The sequence below is a fragment of the Dermacentor variabilis genome, chromosome 11 (assembly GCF_050947875.1).
Source record: "Dermacentor variabilis isolate Ectoservices chromosome 11, ASM5094787v1, whole genome shotgun sequence".
Taxonomy (NCBI): Eukaryota; Metazoa; Arthropoda; class Arachnida; order Ixodida; family Ixodidae; genus Dermacentor; species Dermacentor variabilis.
The window spans coordinates 29653353-29674800 of NC_134578.1; the positions used below are offsets into that span (position 1 = coordinate 29653353).

General features: G+C 44.8%; 2 protein-coding genes across 3 annotated transcripts; both read right to left on the bottom strand.

The window, feature by feature from the left end:
* Nucleotides 1-390: 390 nt before the first annotated feature.
* On the bottom strand, nucleotides 391-11696 carry LOC142564734 (uncharacterized). Of its 2 annotated transcripts, none has more exons than XM_075675875.1 (3): nucleotides 11541-11696; nucleotides 3815-4127; nucleotides 391-1949 (listed from the first exon to the last, which is right to left on the bottom strand). In XM_075675875.1, exons 1-3 carry the CDS (start codon nucleotides 11596-11598, stop codon nucleotides 1124-1126), a joined length of 1197 nt encoding a protein of 398 aa, XP_075531990.1. In that variant the 5' UTR covers nucleotides 11599-11696; the 3' UTR covers nucleotides 391-1123. The 2 variants fall into 2 exon arrangements, with proteins under 2 accessions (XP_075531990.1, XP_075531989.1); XM_075675874.1 differs by having other exon boundaries at nucleotides 11535-11681.
* A 4673-nt stretch (nucleotides 11697-16369) lies between these two features.
* Nucleotides 16370-20941, bottom strand: LOC142563840 (uncharacterized). Its single transcript, XM_075674496.1, has 2 exons — nucleotides 20348-20941; nucleotides 16370-18760 (listed from the first exon to the last, which is right to left on the bottom strand). The coding sequence occupies exon 2, from the start codon at nucleotides 18043-18045 to the stop codon at nucleotides 16768-16770; it is 1278 nt and encodes a 425-aa protein (XP_075530611.1). The 5' UTR covers nucleotides 18046-18760; nucleotides 20348-20941; the 3' UTR covers nucleotides 16370-16767.
* Nucleotides 20942-21448: the final 507 nt, after the last annotated feature.

The window sequence follows — 21448 nt, forward strand, 5'->3', positions numbered from 1 at the left end:
CCGATATTGTACAGTGTATACCAACTTGCAACTATAAGCCTATTTCTCCCGCATGATACCAGTGAACAATTTTTGCAATTAGTGGCGAAGCCATGCATTATGGCATCTGTCATTGTGGCACAGCGCCTATGCTATTCTGCTACTAGTGCTCCATTCTCAACCACCGGGCTTACAATCCAATGTGAGTTGAATGCAAACGCACCCGCCATGCTTGGTGCTTGTTTGAGGACATGACCGCATAAACGAAATTCCTGAGTGTTCCAGTGTGACGGTGCTGATAGCGCCTGTACTAATGTAAATCGCCAGACACTCTGAGCTAATCTAATCTATTTTCCAGAAATAAAAGTCAACAAAACGCCGATAAACAACTTAGCCAAGAGAAACAAAAGCTCCAAATAATAATAAAAGTTTTATTTGTGTTGCATTGGTTTATTGGTTTTCTCGTAGCTGCTCTGAAACAAAGGATTCCACGACGCGTTATGTGCAATATCTAAATGGTCCATCAAGCTTACTGCATGTGCAGTAAGAGGTTGGATGTACGGGCACATTCAAGCAACAACTTTTGCAAAGTTGATTTGAAGGTAGTTACCGCAAAATTTTCCTGTACAAGCCCCACTAGTACGCTCCTGTATGTAAAAAAAAACGTGACATGGACATTCGATTTTAGTACTTCCTTCATTTAGTTTTCTTTTTCTTTTTGCTTCCTGATCATCCATTATGCATGACCAAACAATCCTGGTTATAATTTTTGCGGAGAAATGCTCACTTAACTGACGGGGCGCAAAAGGGAAAACAAATGGTTTGGAATTAATACGTTCATCTGGTCCTCGTAGCCTACGGGCCCGAGGCCGCTGCTCCTTCAGTTGTTCCGTGACATGATGAGCGTCCTAAAACACCGATCATGAAAATCCCAACGTTAGCGGGCGAATGAGAACCGTCGGGAGGCCTTACTCTAGAACATTTTTTTACGCCCCTGAGTCACTGTGATACTTCAAATATTATCAACGCGATGAGCTACGGCTGTCGCAGTGCCCGGCGAAATGTGTTGCGTTGTATCATGGGGGTGTGTGCTATTCGGCTCTCTACCGGCAACTCCAGGTCCATAGCCTTTAACACAGGGTGGCTACTTTCCTTTTGTCGGGTCCAATTTACTGGGAGGGATGTGCACTGTAACAGGAGGCTCACTTTCGACAGCTACTCCACCTGGTGTCACGGAACCCGGCAAGGCTGCAACTGTAGCACCTACACTGGTCGCGCTGCCTCCCGATACAGGGGCAACAATTGAGGCGGTGTTGGGTGAGGCTACTGTCGCTGCGCTCGCTCCGGCACCGCCGATTTCTGCACGACCACCTGACGGTATTCCCGCCGGAGGCTTGCCAACACTACCTCGACCGGCTCCTTTGGTATCGTATGAGGGTATATCCTCAGAGTTTATTCCTGCCCCTGTCTCTCCAGATTCTACGGAATCTGGCGAACCTGTACCTTTTGTGATTAGGCCACCACCAACTCCTCCAACCCCATAGGTACCCCTAGAAGGTCCTCCCTCTGTATCGACTGAGATACCACCCGGTCCGCTTCCAACGACACCGGGTAAGGCTGTACCCCCTGGTCGTTCTATAATGAGGCCCGGCAGCAATGCGATTCCTGCTGTGCCAGTACCGCCCGCGATGTGCCCATGTACGCTAGAGGTGTTCAATGCCGCTGCTCCCGCGTATCTGTAACACTCCTGCAGAGGCACGCAGATCATCTGCCCATCTCGCTCTGCCTCCGCGTAACCCTCTAAGCAGACGCAGCCACCCCGCTGGCAACGTGTGGTGCAGATGGTGGGTTGCGTTTTGCCACACTTGGGTGCGCAGGTGGAGACGCAGGGCTCAAACCTCGATTGTGGAGGGCATGCCGGAGCACACTTTGTTGTCTTAACACACAAGTTTTTCTTCGCCCTGGGGTCCCTGCAAAAAAGAATGAGAAGTAAGTTGTTATTAAGTATCAACCTGCTGAGAACGAGTGCGATGGTGAGCATAGAAACAGTTTCTGATTTTAACGAAGGCAAATAAAATTACTATGTATATCTTTTACCTAAGTGGAACTGAGGGCGTTACGCTTTTATTTAGTTATTGAAGTTACCTAGTGCTCACTATCTTAGGTTCTGAGGGTCCCGTAATTTTATTAGACCCTCCGTAGAGCGGTGCAGTTGCAGGCAATTCGTTAGAAAACGTCAATTTATGCGTAATGTGCATAAGCCTGTTTGCTCGAGCACTGAGGTGGTTAAGCCATGGCGGACCTCCCTTCATTAGAGATATAGATATGCACAAACTCTGTATAATGTGTTTGTGTGTGAGTGATATTTAGGAAGGGTGAAGAGATAAGTGCAGCGCCGTTACTGACTCTCAGGCGAGGTGTTTCTGATGCGCATGTGTGTATTCTTTTATTTGAGGACGTGGTCTAGGCAGTGTGGGCGAGGCAAACAACACTGCCATCTTGCAGCGAAGGGAGTTGACCTTTTCCGTACTACATACATCATTTCATTTCAGCATGCTGAATAATCCGACACACGAAACCTTATTTAAGGCAAAACAGCGTTTCCCGAAGCTGCGTCATTCGGAAAACACGACTCCATATCGGAAAGTGTTTTCGCTAGCTTAGGAAGAGGCCTCATCCAATAAAAAGGCACTGCATGTGATGATAAAATGTTAGAATCCTGCATGTGCTAGCGCAGCATCTCACTTTGAGTAACAAGATGAGTCCGTGATACTTTCTTTAGTCGTTTATTTTAGGCCTGACTTAGCCATGTTCCCATTATTTATAACCTATCGCTTTTACTTTAGGCATGGCATCTTGGAATGCAGTATCCATGAGGCCATAAAGTTCTAGGCGCCGGTGCCAAGAGTAGGTACCGACCACGCTGTCGCTTGAAACAACATGCAGCTGAAGCCACCATCCCATGCAATCCCGCTGAAACATTTCACTTTATTCTATGTTGCTCATTTTTCACTTCCTCATTATAGCACTGGATACGATGGTCGTAACATGGAAGCGGTTATTTCCTGGGCATTACAACAGTTGGCGCAGAGCTCCTCGAAATACTGCTGCAGCGAATAAAGCTTAGATGTAAGCTCACCAGGTACAGCTCGTGAAAACTCAGCGCGGGGACAATACTTTTTAAATTCACAAAAAATTACAATGAACATTTGGTTTTAATAGGTATATTTTATTATTACAACGAACTGTTCTTCAGGAACCTGTGGAACATAACGCGATCCTCATATTATCTCACTTGAGTGGTGTTCACTGGCGAAGTGAACAGACAAAAATGGCATGTGAAATAGAGAATGAAGAAAATTTCTGAGCCGAAGCAGAACATTAAATGATCGGAGGGAAAGCTAACTAGGGTCTGTTGGTTCCAAAGATAGAGTATCACCGAATGTCATCTGTACACGGAGCAAGGACTGCGCCTATGGGAGAAGTAGGATAGAGTGGGATCGCCACTCAACCACCACACTGAAGACGAAGCAGTTGTAGAAGCAGTGAGAGATGCTAAGAGAGCGAAAGCTTGCTGTTATGTAGGTAAAAGAGTAAACAATTTCAGAATGTAGCGAGCTCATCTGTCGCCTTGGATATAATTTTTTAGCACAGCCGTGCGCGAACGTTTCATCTTATTCTCGCACTGCTCTAATTCCTGGCATTAGTATCCAAACTGAGTTTCGCATCAGCCTTCCAAGCATACCCAATTTTAAATGAGTGTTTTTTTATTCCGTTTCATGCGAACTATTGTCTGTTAATGAAGGCGCATTCAGGGGAAAGTGGGTCGACTCACCGTACGGAACCAGGAGGACAGTCGCATCCCAAGACGCACTTCTGAGAACACGAAGCACGTATTGGCTGGTTGCAGAGCAGTGGACACTTCCTAGCACACACGTTGAAATCTTTGTCGCGGAAGCACTTGCAGTGTGTGCACTCCTGCTTGGTGATGCAGTCGCCCCAGGCGTTCCGCACAAGGCCTGGTCTGCAGATGCAGTTGCGTGGTTTGTTCAGCTCAGAAGTGGGCGTCAGATGAGGTCTGCAGAATTTCTCTTTCCGATTACTGCTACCTGCTGGCTCTTCTAGGCAGCCGCATGACGACGATTGAGCTGTGCAAGGTGAGCGAAAGGAACAATAAGAAAGCGTCTCCGATAAGCAATACAGTTAATAGTCCACAATAATTCTAGATTTTCCTTGTTTTAAAGTAAGCGTGATGCAAGGTAGCCGTTGACAAAAGTATAATTGTTATATCTACATGGACCTGCATTTGCCGTTTACCTACTCAAAGCACTTTGGGCACTGAGGGCGCGTATCTAACCAGCTGGGACATTCGATAACCAGTTGTGTCTTGCCTCATGAGTAGCAAACTCCTTTTACAGGAAAGGCTGTTAAACTTAGTCTTCGTGTGCATTAATGCGTTCAAGAAATTGCTATAAAATACAAAATGTACCTAACTGGCCATATATATTTATTCTCACAATAACAGCAGTTACAATTCAGTTTCTTCCCAGGATTTTACATTCTTATAGGGTCAGTTTGACGAATGCCACCCTAAACTAACCGATTTGTGATTTTCTTCTCTTGAGTGTTGTAAACAATTGTGCAAATTGCTCATTTAAACCTATCGTGGTCATTGTCACACGTGCTGCAGTTTTGAAGACATGCGTGATCCATTATGTTATGTTGTAACAACAAACACCTGCCAGTGAGCGTGGAAAAATATTTTCTTTTAGACGGAGGGTATAATGTGAGGCGTCTAATGAGTGGTAATATCTTAAGGACACAGTTTTTTTACCTAGTGCATAGCGCGAATTTTCTGAGCTGAGGGTCCTTAGTCATGGCTAAACACACCTTTTCTGCTTTAAGTTTTATTTCAGACATCTTAGCCACCATAATTTATTTTTATGTTAGCGATAGCAAAACGTTGGGCCTGTTTTCCATGATCTGGCCATTTATTTAACATCATTTGGGAAAAATCGCTGATTTAATGTCAACAGCCATTTACGAAGCCATAACGGTAGTACTCGTTGAGGTTATCTATTTGACGGCTTCCATGTGACCCCAAGTGCCGCTCAGAGAAAATAAAATTCTCATCTCTGAGTGTAATTTGAATTCTTGGCCTTCAGTACCACGACAAGATGCTCTACGAACAACTATATCACGGCTGTTCCGCTAATTTAGAAGAGAACTTGAAGAACCTTCTGTGACGCAGTTAGACGTGTCAATGTGCGATTACATCGAGAAGCACAATCTGGCTCCGAAAGCGCTGAAGTGCTGTGCACCAGAGTGAAAAGGCAGGAAAATAAAACATAAATGCTTCTCTCACTGACCTACGAAGACGTCAGTTGACGTTTCGGATTCAGTACGAGTCCCCTGTTCAATTGTCAGGATTCTAGTGCACACTAACATAACACCTGACAAGTTTTCCTCGAACGCTAGAGAAAGTGTTTGAATAAACGTTGAATAAAGTAATTGTTCGTTCAGAATTTGCTGTCCTGCTCATAGATTCGTAAGAAAACTAACTTAACACACATGTAATAGTAAATCTCAGAGAATTAGCAGTCTCTACAGATCACAGCGTGAGGTTAACACATTGCATATGGCATAAATACGCTCTGAAATCCTTCAACGAAAGAAAAAAAATGGATTCGCCATCTCCGCTCTGCGAAATTGGACATCTAGCGAAACTCTTGAAAACCACTGCTGGAGCTGCCGATGGGGTATGCAATGCTTTGTTGCTTTAGAGTATAATAGAAGAAATGGGAGTAATGATAATTTTCCCACCACGCCACCGCAGCTAGCTGCACTGCAACAAAATTGAAGTCAGTTTCTAAGACTAGCTCTTTTATATACAAAAGGCTAGTGACATCACTACCTACATCGCAAACTGTAGTTGTCGCGGAAGCCTGCGCGATAGTTATCTTTGCCGGGAAACGTATGCAGGGGGCACTACGTGCTAGGCATTGTTATCAGGAACTCCTTACAATCGATTCTGCTGCTTGGATGTCTTTTTTTGTTCTTTTTCTTTATGAAAACGTACGGGCTTTACTGCATGTTGTGTGCGTGATTCAAAAGAATGTATGCAGTTCTCGCTTCACTTTGCTGGCTGCTTGAAGCCTCAGCCTTACGGGGGTACGAACCACTGCTCCTGGCCATACAATGCCGCCGGAACGGCTGACATTTCTTTTGCTAACGGACGCGGACACGAAAAATGCCGACCAACTAGAGGCTTCGTTGCAATAATATGCAGCGCCAACGCAGAACTTGAAATCTATGTAAAGCCGAGCTTTCGTTAAACGGTAAATTCGAATACTATAAATTTGCCCACTTTTTTGCTGCGTCCTTGGCGTAAAGAAAAAGTGGCGCGCGCGCTTGTGCTCTCGCCCACCTGTGTTAGGCAAGTCTCTAACACACTGGGCAATCATCTCCATGAACTAGTTGGCGTTGGCATGATGGCACAACAGAACGATGCCTGTCATTGTGAGCTAATGCTTAAAGCATCGGGGTAGTGTGCTGGGACTCGAGGTTCCATCCCACCGTCGCGCCCATTATTTTTTTTTCACTACCAGCTCTTCGCCAAAGTAGCAGCAGCAGCATCCGGCAGGCACCCTGCACCCATGGTCAGGGAAACTCGGGAGAGTTCGCAAATAAAGTTTCGCTTTACAATTCGCTGCACGAAACTAGGCTCTCGAGGGCTATCGTCATTGTATTTTTATACTCTCTCTAAAGCAGAGTGTCTCGCTCTTTCAAGAATTCTTTTTGTGTCGTGCTGTGCCGACGAGCAAAAAACCTGTCCACGCCGATTTAGCCCACATTTCTCTCTGACCTTCATGGAAGCTTCTCAGAAGCTTGACTCGTATGGCGGTAGCGGTTAAAGTTTCGTTTCATTCCTTTCGGAGAAATTGTTATCGCCGCCCAGGCAAGGAATACTGAGCGACAGTCCTATTGTTCATTCTTAAGAACTTGGCTGAAAACTTGCGTCAGCAGCAAAACAAGTATCATTGTGCAAAGTATGCCAATGCATGGCGAGGACACAGTCGCGCAATGTGGCTACGGGCTGTGGCCGCTCGCTTTGGAGCGTGCTGCCAATTTTACGAACTCTGATTTCGTATTTGTAACGAAAATTAATGACTTGGAAAAGCGCACAGCATCAAACTAACAAAACAATGTAAACGCCAGCATAAAATTCTGGTAAGGAGACGAAGTAGCAAAATCTAATATTGTGACATCCTTTTCTTTCTTAAGCACTTCAAAAAACTATCTTGCGCACGCCGCTGCTGTGTTATTGCCTAAATTTCGCCAAAAGATCGTATATTGTTGTCCGCAACACTACATATGGTTATCACTTTATGTTTTACGGAGATTTAAATATTCGCCTTTGCAGATAACATAATTCTTTTCCTTGAGCTAGATTACTCAAAGAGGCCGACATTCCTTGCACGTGAAATCTAAACGCATACTTAGTTGATTAACAAAAAGTCACTTATTATTTTACGTATTGCGCATTTATTATTACGTTTATTCCCTATTTTAGTTATTACGTATTTTACGTATTGGAGCCAGTTAGGTTGCAAGACGTACTCGCGTAGAATGAACTTCCACAATGTCGTCATCCTAAATGATAACTAACAGCTGAATTCCCCAGGGATCCATATTAGGCCCTTTTATTTTTCTGGAATACATCAACGATCTACCCGAGTATCTCTAAGAAGACTGCATTCTATACGCAGACGATACCAATATTTTTCGGTCAGCTGGTACGGAAACAGGTCTTTCCAAAAAGAAAGGCAATGATGTCCTGATAAAAGTATCTAACTGGCTTCAATCTGTCTTCTGGCAAACACAAACAAAATAACTATATTACTTTCGCTGCAAAAAACATACCCTAATGAACACTAAATCATTAAACTTCAGCAACTCTGCTTTGCAAAGAGTTAACAAGGCGAAATTTTAGATGTCTACCTCGTCAGGCAACTACAGTGGCATAAACATATCCATGAGACTACACTTACCATCTATAAGAAAATCCCAATGCTGTAAACTCTACGCTACATTTTTCCTTTGAACACACTCCGTGCTCTATATGTCAGTTTTATACACCCGCATAATATGTATACTATTGCCATATACGGACTCACATACCCCACCACTTCATTTCCAATTATTGCAGCACAAAATACACCGCTACGAGCTATTCTCTTCCTGAAAAGGTCGGACTCAATCACAGTGGCGTACTTATTACTTAATATACTACCCCCTAAACATCGCATTGATTACCACGCCCTGGTTTTGTTTTACAAAATTCTGCACAAAATTATAATATGTGGTTCTGTAAGAATTTTCAAAATACCACATACCCATAACGATCAGTCGCCTCATAAACACCAACTGTTCCAAGATCTCGCAAGAAATATGGCTCATTTACATTCTCGTATGCCGCATCGCAGCTCTGGAATAAATTACTAACACATCTAACAGCACAACAGTCATTTATCAGCTACAAAACTAACCTTTGCTCTTCTATGCTCGCGTCACTTGCGCAATGAGTATGTACCATATATGTGTAGTCTCACACAGTGCTTTTTTCTCACCCGCTACAGCATATAACATGGGGGCGCAGTTCACAATGAACAGAACTTGAACTCAAGTTTGGTGATATGCGCCATCAAAATCGCCATAAAAAATGTGCTACTGTTCAACTTACTTTTTTAAGAAAACGCTCTTTTATGCATGGGGAGCAGAAAGTAACTGGTACACCCATGTATTTCGTCCTACACTTTGGGAAATAATATCTCGAAACTGGTGTCATCCAAGAAATTAATTTTAAGTGGACACGTCTTGAAAGCTGAGCGGCTACAATTCATAAATTGCAATATATGCCGTAAAGCAATTAACAAGCTGCTTGATGAGTTTTCTTTAATTAGTTGAATATGTGTTTCGATTTCTCGTGCTAGTAACATTCGCGTCTTCAAGGACAAGACACGTAATCTGTAGCAGGTAATTTTTCAAAAATATTGTATAACATAAAGATGATCACCCTGTTTAACTCCTTACACTATTACTTACATGGTTTGTCAAAGAAAAGAACTAGCTGTTGCCTTCCTCTTTGTAATTCATGTACAAGATATGGCGGCAACAATCTTGTCTCGTCGCTTCTCGCACCGGCATTATGGCCAAGCTTGGCCTTCAGCGTAGTTCTATATTTGTCGGAGGTGCAATTTGGGCGCCACGATGGTAGGAAATGAAAGCTAAGCAGTAATTTGTTCCTTGAAAACACTATTTATCTATCTATCTATATTATCAGTGCATTCATTATTTTTAGGCAAAAATTTTAGTATGTTTCACCAACTATCCCAGTGCAGAATTTATCATGATAATATATAAGTATACGAATTGGTCTGTTCAATGATTCAGACCATAAAATACAATCTCGCTGCGAAATTCCAGCAAGAATTAGTCGTAACCACAGAATATTCTCATGTCACAGTGCTATATTTTTCATGCCTCATGCATTAGAAAAATTTGTGAACTTATTGCGCCATGCTCTCGACATCTGCTTTCGACCCTCATTCAGAAATGTTCCGTGAACGCAATCAGGTAATGAAATGTGCGAGGTGCATAATGCTTCGTCAAAGGTGCAGTTAAAAGTCAAAATGAAGTCAAAGGTGAAACATTGCATTCTTTGTGAAGCCCTATTCATATTTTCGCGGTCGTTCCCTTTGCGCTATACAATCCAATGAAGTCGGCATCTACGTGAAATAGGCGAGCAGCTTCAATAGAAACGCATGCGGATGCTTCAGAAAGAACGCGGCGTAGTTGAAGACAAATTTCTCACACTCCACGAAATGCGACCTTGTGTCACCACCTTCTTCAAGCATATGGTCTCATCAGGAGGTTACAACATGCAGCTAGCATCACGAAGGCAAAATAATTGAGAACTCGAAGTGCAGCAGCCCATAATCAGCAAATGATTTTCCGTGGAACTCTGCCAGGTGAAGAATGCTTCATAAATATAAAAGAAGACCTAGGTTACATTAATTTAACTTCATATTTTATGTCAAAAGATGTTTACTTTATTAATATTTAAGGCAGGTTATGCTCGCGTGTGCGGTATTGAGTCGGTGCTTAAAAATCTTTGTACAGAGCGTTCCGAAGAATAGCGATGTGCATTTTACGTTGGCCTGGATTGCCATTCCAGTTTATCTGCTTCTGACGGGACACGCGTGTCACTTTAGTTCATGCGTAAGCGACAGCAAGGCTGACATCCGCTCTGGTTTCTATGCCTGGAAGTGTTCAGATATGAAAGCCGAGGGTAGAAAAATACTGTATTTGCAAACTGCGGTATTTTGTATTTTAAGGGCATTTCCTGAGGCTTGGCAATGACTTTTATACAGCCCTTCGTGAGCAACAGAAAGCAGGGTTCAGAATATTTCAGTATCGTGTACAATTTTGTTAATGACATTTTTGCTAGTATAATAAATGAGAGGACTGGACTGGAAAACTTTATTATGCTCCTGCAGGACGCCCTTAGCGCATAGCGGGCGTCTCTGACGAAAGGACACAGAAGGAGGACCATTAAGTAATAGTAGCTTTGTAACTACACGAAATACAAAAAAAAAATTCTGCCTTCTTGATTCGCACGACCTTCCTGCTTTTCAACTTTATCATTTTCAACGTTATGCTACTACGCTTCAACACGCAGCATTTTGCAGTGATTATGCGTGTACGTACAGTCCTGTTATCGTCTACTATAATCAAACTAGGATTTCTGCACAGTTGGTGCCACAAACATAGGTATAGCCCCGTACAAAAAGCAGCAAGGCTGTCTCAGTCCACAATCACGAAGATTAGACAAATCCATCACTCCCATGGCATCAGAACAATCGCAGAGCAAGGGTTTGCTCTAGCAATTTTGATAGGAAACGTTATGTTCTCCGTCACCAGACTACGCTACCTTTACAAACGACGATGGAGTGTACAGCAGCCGGCATTGAAGAAATTGTTTTCTCCTCGAATGGACACCTTCTTGCTCTCCACTACGATTCTTTGCTCCAGCAAGTATTAGACAAAACACTGCAATACTATCTGTATTTAGTATAGCGCCAGCCACCACGTTACTGCTTCTTATTATGGGCGAAACTTCCTGTCAGTTTGAGGCTTATATTTTTGGGGACATTAGAACAAAGTACGAACTCTTTAACTTGGTTGAAGATACGTTGCATCCGTATTCGTTACCGTATCATTCATTTGCTGTTTTTCTTTCCTGTATAGCATGATTGTAATGTTGCAGACTCTTCACGTCTTCGGCGTTGAATCACTGAGTAACACATAGAATACATTAAAGAATACAACTCAGCCATTGATGACCTTTCGTTCGCTGTTCCCGTCTATATCGCATTTATAGTATACTATTCTAGCTACTATGTCCCTTGTGTGCATGTCACCAGCAGGAGACACCATGCGTGTTTGCATACTAGATGAATAAATCAATAAACTTCGCTTAAAAAGGCACTTACGATTACCTTGACTGCTTACTAGCGTAAACCAAATGCTCGCAGTAATGACGGGAGTTAGGTGCATCGCTCTTTCCGTGATGCAGACTCAGAAATGTGTAGTTAGTCAATGCTTCAAACTAGTACAAGAGCATGCAACCGTTAGTATTGTATGTGAGCAGCAGAGTCCATTGTAAGTATTGCGTATGGCAAGCCGACTTCATTGTTCTCGCGATGTATGTATGTCACTTGCTCTGTCCACTGTGATCGACGGCTTGCGTATTCTTAAAGTAGCTGGTATTACATTGAAAGCCCGCTTGAACACATGTTTCGAGAATGCCCTATTATGTGACATAAAACGTGAGTTCATAATTTTTAAGTTGAATACTCCTGTTTAAAGGGTCCTTCCTTAGATCTGGCTACGTTGATCTGACAAGCCCAGTGCAGAAAATGCGCTCTAGCGATCGTGCCTGAAAAATATTATAGCTCTACCGTGCCGTGAAAACAGCTGAAAATTCAAACTAAACGCCGCACGCTCTTCTCCTCGAGGGCGTGTGCTCCCAGCCGGAAAGTCGACATCATTCGCACAGGTGCGCCTACCTAATTCGCAGTGCTGTGACGTCACTCAAGAGTGGCACCTGGCTTTGAGAATTATTCATGGCAACAATAGTCATGTGTTGGACCTATTGCTTCGGCAGAAGAATTAAAGTTTAGAGAAATTGATGAAACGACTTGCTCTATTCTTAATTATTTGCAACGCTCGAATTAGGTATTTCGGATGTGGTGGCCCAATGGGAGGCGCGTACTGCGAGACCATGTACTTCTCACGATGCAGCTAGAATTACAAGTAGGCGAGTACAGACATGAAAATGCGAAACCTAACGCTTGATAATTTGAAGGGCTTCAATGCTTCCAATGACATAATCAGTTGCGCCTCCCGAATTCAGACATTGGTGTATGAAATTTTCGGTGGCAATGAAAAATGGTAAGACCATTTCTCGTTCCTAAATCTGCTTCGATATGCGAGTGCTTCCTCTCCAAACACCTACAGTCAGGCGTCGCGGCCGTTCTTGATGCTTTCCCTTCCCGCGCCAAGATTGTGTGCAAGGCCCCCGGTAGGGCTACTCAGTGACACGCCAAGAGAAAATACGGAGAAAGCAGCAAAGAATCTGGGTATGTAGGCTGCACTCTCACAATGTAGAGTAATGGGTCGCCACACCGACACCTAGGATGGCACTGCCTCCAGGATTAACCCGCGTTACAAACTCCATTGAAAACCTCCCGAGAGCAGAAATCGCAATGCGTTGTCATGATCAGCTCACCATGTCATCAGCTTTGGCTACGTCCTGAAAGATAGGTATAGTTTTGATTACGCCATTTCCTAAAATAAGCCCGATTTACTAAGGCCGAAAAACGAAGAAGCAATGGCAGTGGCAGGAGGCAAGGAGAAGCAGGAACTGGAAGAAAACGTCGGTAAGGAATCCTTCGCTTTAAGAGGTGAACCATATAGAACACATTTGTCATTTTAACGCTTTTACTATAGCCTCATCCTCGTTCCGTACTTGGTTTTCTGTGACGGCGTATCCCTTGGGCGAGCCGAACTGAAGCGACTTCGCCCGCTAGCCCTGTTTATTGATTCTCTGTTACTGTGTATTCTGTTCCGGTTAGGGTACTTGTCGACATTTAAGGTCGCGATTTCTGCTATTCGGCGAGCGAGCCTTTTGTTCGCCTCTGCGGAAATTACGGGCACAATGTCTCTGTTACATTCCTCGCCGTGCCAATGACTCAATCTTCCATCGCGAAGCTGGCTGCTTTGGTGTTTATCGATGGCATCTACGATACTTTGAGATGATGGCATCCGACAGTTTTCTTTTACTAAATCATTCTTGGCTACAATTTCCTCTCCCTGCCTCTGCCTTCTATTCGTAACCATACAGAAGAATTTGTCAATACAAAGTTATGGCGGATTTTCCCGTAAACCTCGCAATCGCCAGCCGTCCTTGCTATACCTCCTTACCACGAAGGAACATTGCCTTTGCATCTAGCTCTGTCACGGCGCGCGACACTTCTCATTGCTGCTTCAACGCCAATTTCGGTGTTTCTACTCCGCTGTATCATTTTGTGATAACAAACCAAATCAGTCGTTAAGAACGAGTAGCTTTAAAACACATCATGTAAAGAATAATGATAGTATAAAATAAAAACTAAACTGAATGAGCTATGCTAACGCCGCAGAAGAGTTCCAGGAGAAAAGTTAATGCGCTAACTTGCTGTCCACTTCCCGCGCATTACAAATGAGCCACGGTCAGGGAACGTCATACAATAGCCCAAATTTGTCGTTCGAGAAGACGTAAGATTGAAGACACATTGTCTATACTATTTTCCGCCACTATGGTGGTTTTGAGCGTTGTGTTCTCGTCCCTTTATCGCCTTCTCTATGTCGCACAGTGACTGTTCATGATTCACACTCTTCACAAGGTCGATTTATTCGGGGAATTGCCATTGTTTAATTTCTAGTTTTCGCGTGATCACTTAATGCTTGTTGCCTGAGGCACAACCCATGCGCACGTGACCGGCGTCGCCACTGCTATGTGTGAATGCTAAGAAAGGTATGGAGTGACTCATCACTCTTTCCCGTGAAAACTGTGCAACACTGCCAAACAAGAAAGCGATCGACACGCGCATTTATTCGTCCTCTGCGCACGCCACGCCCGTAGCTTCATATATGTCATCTTTTCTGTCTTACCAAAATACTTTTCCATTTCGGTGAATCTATGCTGAGTCGATGATACGCGTCGAGCGCTGCTGAAAACGCTTGTCCAATCAAAAGCCCGCTGCGACGCACGCTAGTTTTTACTCAGTGTCGTTTCTGGCGAATTCATGTTACTGTGGACAAAGAGGATTTGGGAAAAGTTTCTCTTCAAGTTCTCTGGTCCCATCGTCATAATGAACCGCTTGCGTGGTGTAGTCTCCATCGTAGAAACAGTGACGTCTGATATTAGCCAGTCCAGCAAAGCACGAGATGTGTTTTATGGGCCCGGAAGACGCAAGGTATGCCCGAGGTGCGGTTGAATTCTCACCCCCATCAGGCAACTTGACTCGCTCAGTTATCTACGTCCATTGCGGGTGTATATGTCATGCTGTGACAGAGTAGCGTAGGGACTAAAGAAGAGAGAAGAATGACGCGGAGGCATTGCGTGCTGGCTGCGTTCGATAGTTTCGCATATTTGGCTGTGCCATACTTCACCTTGTCACTGTATCCATTTCATCCATCACTATATAAATGTGGCCTAAGCTATACATACACAAAGCACTTCGCCGTGGATGAAATGGGGCCGGAATGAAGAGGCCGCTGTTCCAAATGGTTGCCACGAAATCAATAGCGCCGTCTATTACCTCTGCCACCAAGCTCTCGTCCTGTCCACATCTGGACTCTTGTCTGTGTAGCTTCGCGCTACATTCCAAGAATACTCTACCAACACGTCATAACAAATTCTATCGGTTCCTTAATGCCTTCAGTTACTAATGACATTTATTTTTCAACGTAACGGCCAAACATCCAAATTTTATGATATTTCAGGTGGTGATGTTGATGAGAGCATTTCCTGAAGGGAATACTCTAGGGTACTTAATAAAAAATTCTTCTATTTAAAGTTTAATTTCTCGTCACGATTAGTGAAATGTTGCAACAGTCATAAAATGACGTCTTTAGGTTGAGTTTTTTTTTTCGCTCTTTTTACAACATTTTAACCAACCATAGCCGCTTCGGTCATCACATGCGGAACCGGAAACCCAAAAGCAAATTTACGCCTGCCCTGTCGAAATAGTTACAACGCCGACCTGAGGAATTCTACTGTATACAGCTCGTGGCAGTAGCATATGGTACTATAAAAATCTATAAATGATTTTTACGCGATGGTGGCTGTTTCAGATACATTATGCTGCACTGGGCAAGTTAGGCCGTCCAGAGTATGCATTTCTCAGTTCACCGAGTTCTTGCGAAAGCATCAGATTATGCACGGTATTTAGGCAAATGGCATTAGGCTTCGCCATGTGGTATCAAAAAAATAGCATTATAATTTAGGCCATATGTACTAATGCCATTTCCTGAGCCCGCGTCGCACAGGTATAAGAAGCGACAGTCTTTAGGCGAATAGTCTTCGTAGATGGCAGCGGTCGGTGTCGGTTGATTGTCGGTGGCGGGACTTGCGATACAAAGGGGTTCGGGAAAGGGTGCATGCTCTCGCGCAGCCTAGTCGTAAGGAGAGGGGGGGGGGAGATTGAATGGGATGGGGCGGGTAGTCGCTTTTGAGTTCTCGCGAAAGGAAATGGCGGGGAGAGGCGAGAGGAAGGGGAATGCAAGAGTGAGGTAGAGGGGGCGTATACTATTGCTCACTTGCTCGTTCGTTCGACGTACTAAAACAATTTGCAGAACCAAGACGACAAAGGGGATCTAAGGGCGCTGAGGCCGCACTATCTCTCTGCGTGTCGGCTTCTCATGCAGGAATGATTAGCCCAATATTTCGCATTGCGTGGATGTCTACTACGGTTGAGGCTGCCAGTTTTTGTGTTCGTTTTGAATAACGCTATCTTGTACTCAACAATAGCCTAACAATTCCACTGACGTTTTTTTAATCGAGCTATATTTCGTGCGAACATATTTTGTGAGCATTTCGTTATCTGCGTACACGATTCAAAGGTTATGCGCCCTGAACGAAGTCGTAGATGAATAAGTTCTGATCAAATAAAATAAGAGTGATCTGCTAAAATAATTACGTGCAGATTCACACTGAATCAAAACAGCCACAATCACAGAACAGCATCAAACTTCTTTATTTGGTAAATGTAGTCCCCTCGTAAACCATATAAAAGGAAGCATCCTAAGAAATGTTTTATGCTAGCGACATTAGACCACTGAAGACATGCCAGAGCAAATTATTAAAATGAAATAGTTCGAGTATATTGACCTCCATTACATGCGGTCATGACGTTGCTGCGTCTTCATATGACTCCTCACTTTTCGTAGCACACCGATTGATAAGACTGCTCTTTTACCAAGCAGCATTATACAGTTTAATCTGTTGGGAGGTTTTTTGCTGGCGAAAATATTACACCGCTCATTTACTGATATACATATTATGGCATTGCCGGGAGATAATGAGCAACTTAAGTTTCCTGGGGAAGGATTTTTTGCCGTACCGATTCAGTGTGTGCAATTCGTTTGTCTACCATCAAATCCAGAACCATATCCTTCCGCTCAAGGATGTCGGAAATCTATGTTGTGGATATCTTTAGGGGGAAGGAGGTTCACCCTACGACCACTTGAAATGGTATCTCCTGCCCCACCGTCGCCGCCGGTTCCACCTGATGCTGTAGAACTATACGTAGTTGTACTTTCTGCGTCTAGGGCGATGTTGGCATCTCCATATCCACGTGCACCAAGTGAGGTAACCGGCGAATGTCTTGGGAGAGCATTAGATCCAGTTCCTACGGCATGGTTTAGGGACGAAGGATTGCCGTTCGTTACGTGACCCGCAGGAGCAGGCTCTTCAGTGCCGCTTGCTCCAGATCTCCCAGCATCGTTTGAAGGCTTCACTTCATGCCTCGTTGCATTTCTCGATGATGTATCTTTTGCCACCAGATGGCCTGTCGCTATGCCATTTCCAGTTGCACTCTCTCCGGGCACCGCCGTTGAGTTCCGTGCTATGCCATCTGGAGAATTTCCTGGCGTAGTGTGTGAAGCTCCAGTCCCTGCTGCTGCTGCGGTGCTGCTCACAGATGTTTCTCCGATAGCACTCACAGTGGCACTCTCTTTATTACCAACGGTAGATACAACAGTAGCTGCTGCACCCGTTAGAGAAGTACCGCCAGGTCTCACGATATTCGTGGGTGATGCAGCCTCCGCGCCTCCCGTCATACCACTACTGGAGGTACCCATGGCTGCTGCACCGACTGTGTTCATAGAAACGGCTGCCGGCTTATTTACTAGATTATGCGATGTTACACTTCCTGTCACTGGTCCAGGACCGCTAGAGGCACCGCTACCACTGGCGCCTGCATTTCCTGTGTTTCCAGCTGTTGTTACTTCAGTAGCCGCTGTACCATGTCTTGCAGAAGCAGTTGACGACGTACCTTCTGCGACTGTACCCCCACCAACCAATACCGATCCAGGTGTGCCGTGCGCAGGGCTGGCCTCGGTGCTGATTGAAGCACCACCCGACACAATCCCAGTAGCAGTATTTGATGGTACACTCCCTCCTCGTGTTCCAGGGCCACCAGTTGAGGAGACTCCAGCATCAGTCGTGCCGGTGCTCCCTTTATCTCCAGCTTCAGTTAACGTTGGGGCCGCTGTGCCCGTTGCAACAGTCCCTCCTGGCACCACAGGAACCGCCAAAGATGTACCTACTGCCACTAGACCGCCGCTGACTGTGCCATTTACAGAAGTACCAGGCGTGGGTCTACTCTGTGTGTTGTTTAGGACACCACGGGGCCTATGTACTGGGGTAATATTTGACGGTGCGCTCCCTGGCGGCATTCTAGGACTGGTCGTAGTCGGCTTCCTAGCACCATTCGAGCCGACACCTCCTGTTTCGCCACCGGGATTTGCTGGCCGCTCGGAAGCTGGTAAGTGTACACCGCCCCTTCCTACATGCGCACCATTAGTGCCATTGATTGCTACCGTACTACCAGATGGTTTTACTGTCGGAGGTATCGCCACGTTTCCTCGGCCAGATCCGGTGGTACTATATGAGGGTATGTCATTTGGGTTTATTCCTTCAGCCTCTGCAGATTCTGTGGAATCTGGTGATGTTGGCCCTCTTGTGGCTAGGCCCCCACCGGCTCCGCCGTGTCCGTAGGTACTGCCAGGAGGTCCACCCTCTGTGCTGGCACCGGGTAAAGTGCCAGCTGGACGTCCTGCGACAGCGCCCGGGACGGGCGTGGTGCCGGCAGAGGAAATTTCGGTACCGACATGGCCGTGTCCGCCATGCGTGATTGGCTGCGCCGTCGCGAAGTATCTGTAACAGTCCTGATATGGCACGCAGATAATCTGCCCGTCTCGCTCGGCCTCGGCGTAACCCTCATAGCAAACACATCCACCCCTCTGGCAGCGCGTGACGCAGATTTGGGGCTGCTGTTTGCCGCACTTGGGCGCGCAAGTGGACACGCAGGGCTCGAACCTCGATTGGGGTGGGCATGTTGGCGCGCACTTGGTTGTCTTGACACACCAGTGTTTCTTTTTTCTTGGATCTCTGCGAAAAAAAGGAAATACATATGATGAGCGTGTTCTACATTCATTTGAGATAAGTACACAATAATAATCTGGAGAGATAAAATAACAACATTAAGCAATGTTCATTTCTGATCTGATATTGAATTTATTTGCATAGTGCATTATTCTTATGGCTATAAATTTCAGTGTTAACGATATTGCGCCCTGCTACTGCCGGGTTATTGTGGTTAGTATTGGAGATCAGAGATGCCGCAACTCGTAAGGAAGGGTAGATGTGTGCTACAAGTTTAAACACATTTGCGCTGCTAGCGCAAAAATAGTAAATATTTACTTCGCCGCACCTACGCATATATCTGCCATACGAGCCCTTTTCCCGTGTAGATCTGCCCCCTCCCACTTCTGCCACCTTCCACCTATTTTCTTCTTTTGTTTCTGATTTTCATTTAGTTTTTTTAACGCCACTAACACGTCCCAAATTCCCAAACGTCAGCTCGTGTTTATCAGTACTTTCGCCATACAGGGTCGTGCTACTTCTGTGCACCACCACGACGGCACCTATGCTGAACTACACAGGTTAACGTTTGTTGAAATACCAACCCGCTCCATTCCTCCCCTTCCTTCTCCCCCGTCTTCTTTCTCTTGGCTCCATGACGCCATTTTAACACCTTCGGAAATTTTTATGCGCCGTGCCCATGGCTTCCTCAAGTCATTCCTTGAGCTGCTGTTATTTGTTGCTCCCGCGCCGACCGGTTTATCGGACCATCTTTCAGCTAAAATTACAAACGCACGCCGCCTACGATACTTACAGTTTTTGTTCAGTTTCCTTAAGGCTTTCCACTCTCTCCCTTCCACAAAAACCTCCGCGTGTTGCCCTCTGTACACTTTCTTTTATTTTGTTTCTTTTTGTTCGTGACGCCTCCTCACTCCCCCGCTCTTTTCCCGTCCTAAAAAAAAAAAGAAACAAAGCCTAGAAACGCCACATGAGAGCGCTCATTTTTTTCCCTGTCTTTTCCTTTACAGCCAGCTGCAGCTGACAATGACCTCACGGGACGTCACTCAACTAATTAAGACTAACCTGCCCAGGATGACAAGGACGCCTTTGATGAGGATAGGCCAGCTACCGAAACATACGCCCACCTTTTTGAGGCACATTATACCTGTTTGCATATTTTATACCACAACTTGTTAAAGATATGAGGCGAGGGTAGTCGGCATGATTAGATTCCAAATTTGTCGCAAAAGTCGGACGAAGAAAACACGCTAGTGCACAGCGTATTGGAAGAATTTTTGCGGGACTACGTCAGACTGTTCCATAGAGTCAGAGTGTTGAAGAAAATGTGTAGGAATTGCGACAGAAGTGAGGCAAGGGAAAGCCGCTTCAAGATAAGCGGTTGTGACATTACATGACTGACCGTTTCCCACTGTCTGAATACATCATTTATTTGGTTTTTCGTTTAGTGCTTGGAAATATTTGGCATGTTCTTTGTTTTTGTAAGATTACTATTTCTCAACGCTCAGGCAAACAGGGACCGAAATCCCACATGCGGGCGTTATTTACAGCACAATCAAAAACAAGCTACGCAAATACTAAGGTAAACAAACTTACCGGACTGAACCAGGTGGACAGTCACACCTTAAAACGCACTTCTGAGAACACGACGTGCGTATTGGTTCGTTGCAGAGCAGCGGACACTTCCTCGCACACACGTTGAAGTCTTTGTCGCGGAAGCATTTGCAGTGCAAGCACTCCTGCTTGGTGATGCAGTCGCCCCAGGCATTTCTCACAAGACCTGGCCTGCAGAAGCAGCTGCGTGGTTTGTTTAGCTCAGAAGTGGGCGTCAGATTAGGTCTGCAGAACTTTTCTTTCCTGGGGTTGCCGTTTGCTGGCTCTTCAAGACAGCCGCATGGAGATGAGTCGACTGCATATAAAATAAGACATGTTTCAGTAAAGCGAGATGTTGCTTCTGGCACGGTGCAACTTCAGGAAAGGGGAAGCCTTCTATGAGAATAAAAGCTAATGTATTTTATCAGCATCCCTATGGAGAAGCCTTAGGTATACGTATGTTGTGTTGTTTTAGTGGAATAGAGGAGAAAATTGTACAAAATATTTGATTATTGACTTCATCGCCATCAATGTTGATACAAATTTAAGTGCACATAAAAAAAATACCTGTATAAGTGGTAAGCAAAGCGCTGCCTATTGAGCAGCTCCTCTTTCGCCGTATTTAGCCTGAGGTCGCGGGTTCGGTTACCATCAGCACCGACCGCGTTTTTATGAGAGCGAAATGAATGAATGCGTCGTGTTCTTGAATAACGTGCGTCTGAGATCGACGTAGCTGAAATGAATTAGGAGCCCTAACCTGTGGAGTGCCTCATGATCAGATCGCGGTTGCGGCACATAAAACCCCGAATTTAATTCTCTACTTACTGCGAGTCCACTGTGGTCAGCAAGCAGTGAGCGGCGTTGACTTGTTGAAGGTATCGTAAGCTTTCTTTTTGAGTATGAAAATAAATAAGTGCCAGCAAACCATGGCTGCACAGTGATTAATCCAACGCTGTTTAAATAATAAATAAGGTGTTCAAATTCCTTCAAAGCAAAATTCACTGGAGTTTTCTCGGAAGCTTTCCAGTAACGAGTATTTTGTTATTTTGTTTATTCTTTCCACTAAGTGTTGTTTTAAAGAAATCTGCATCACTGTTAATGGGA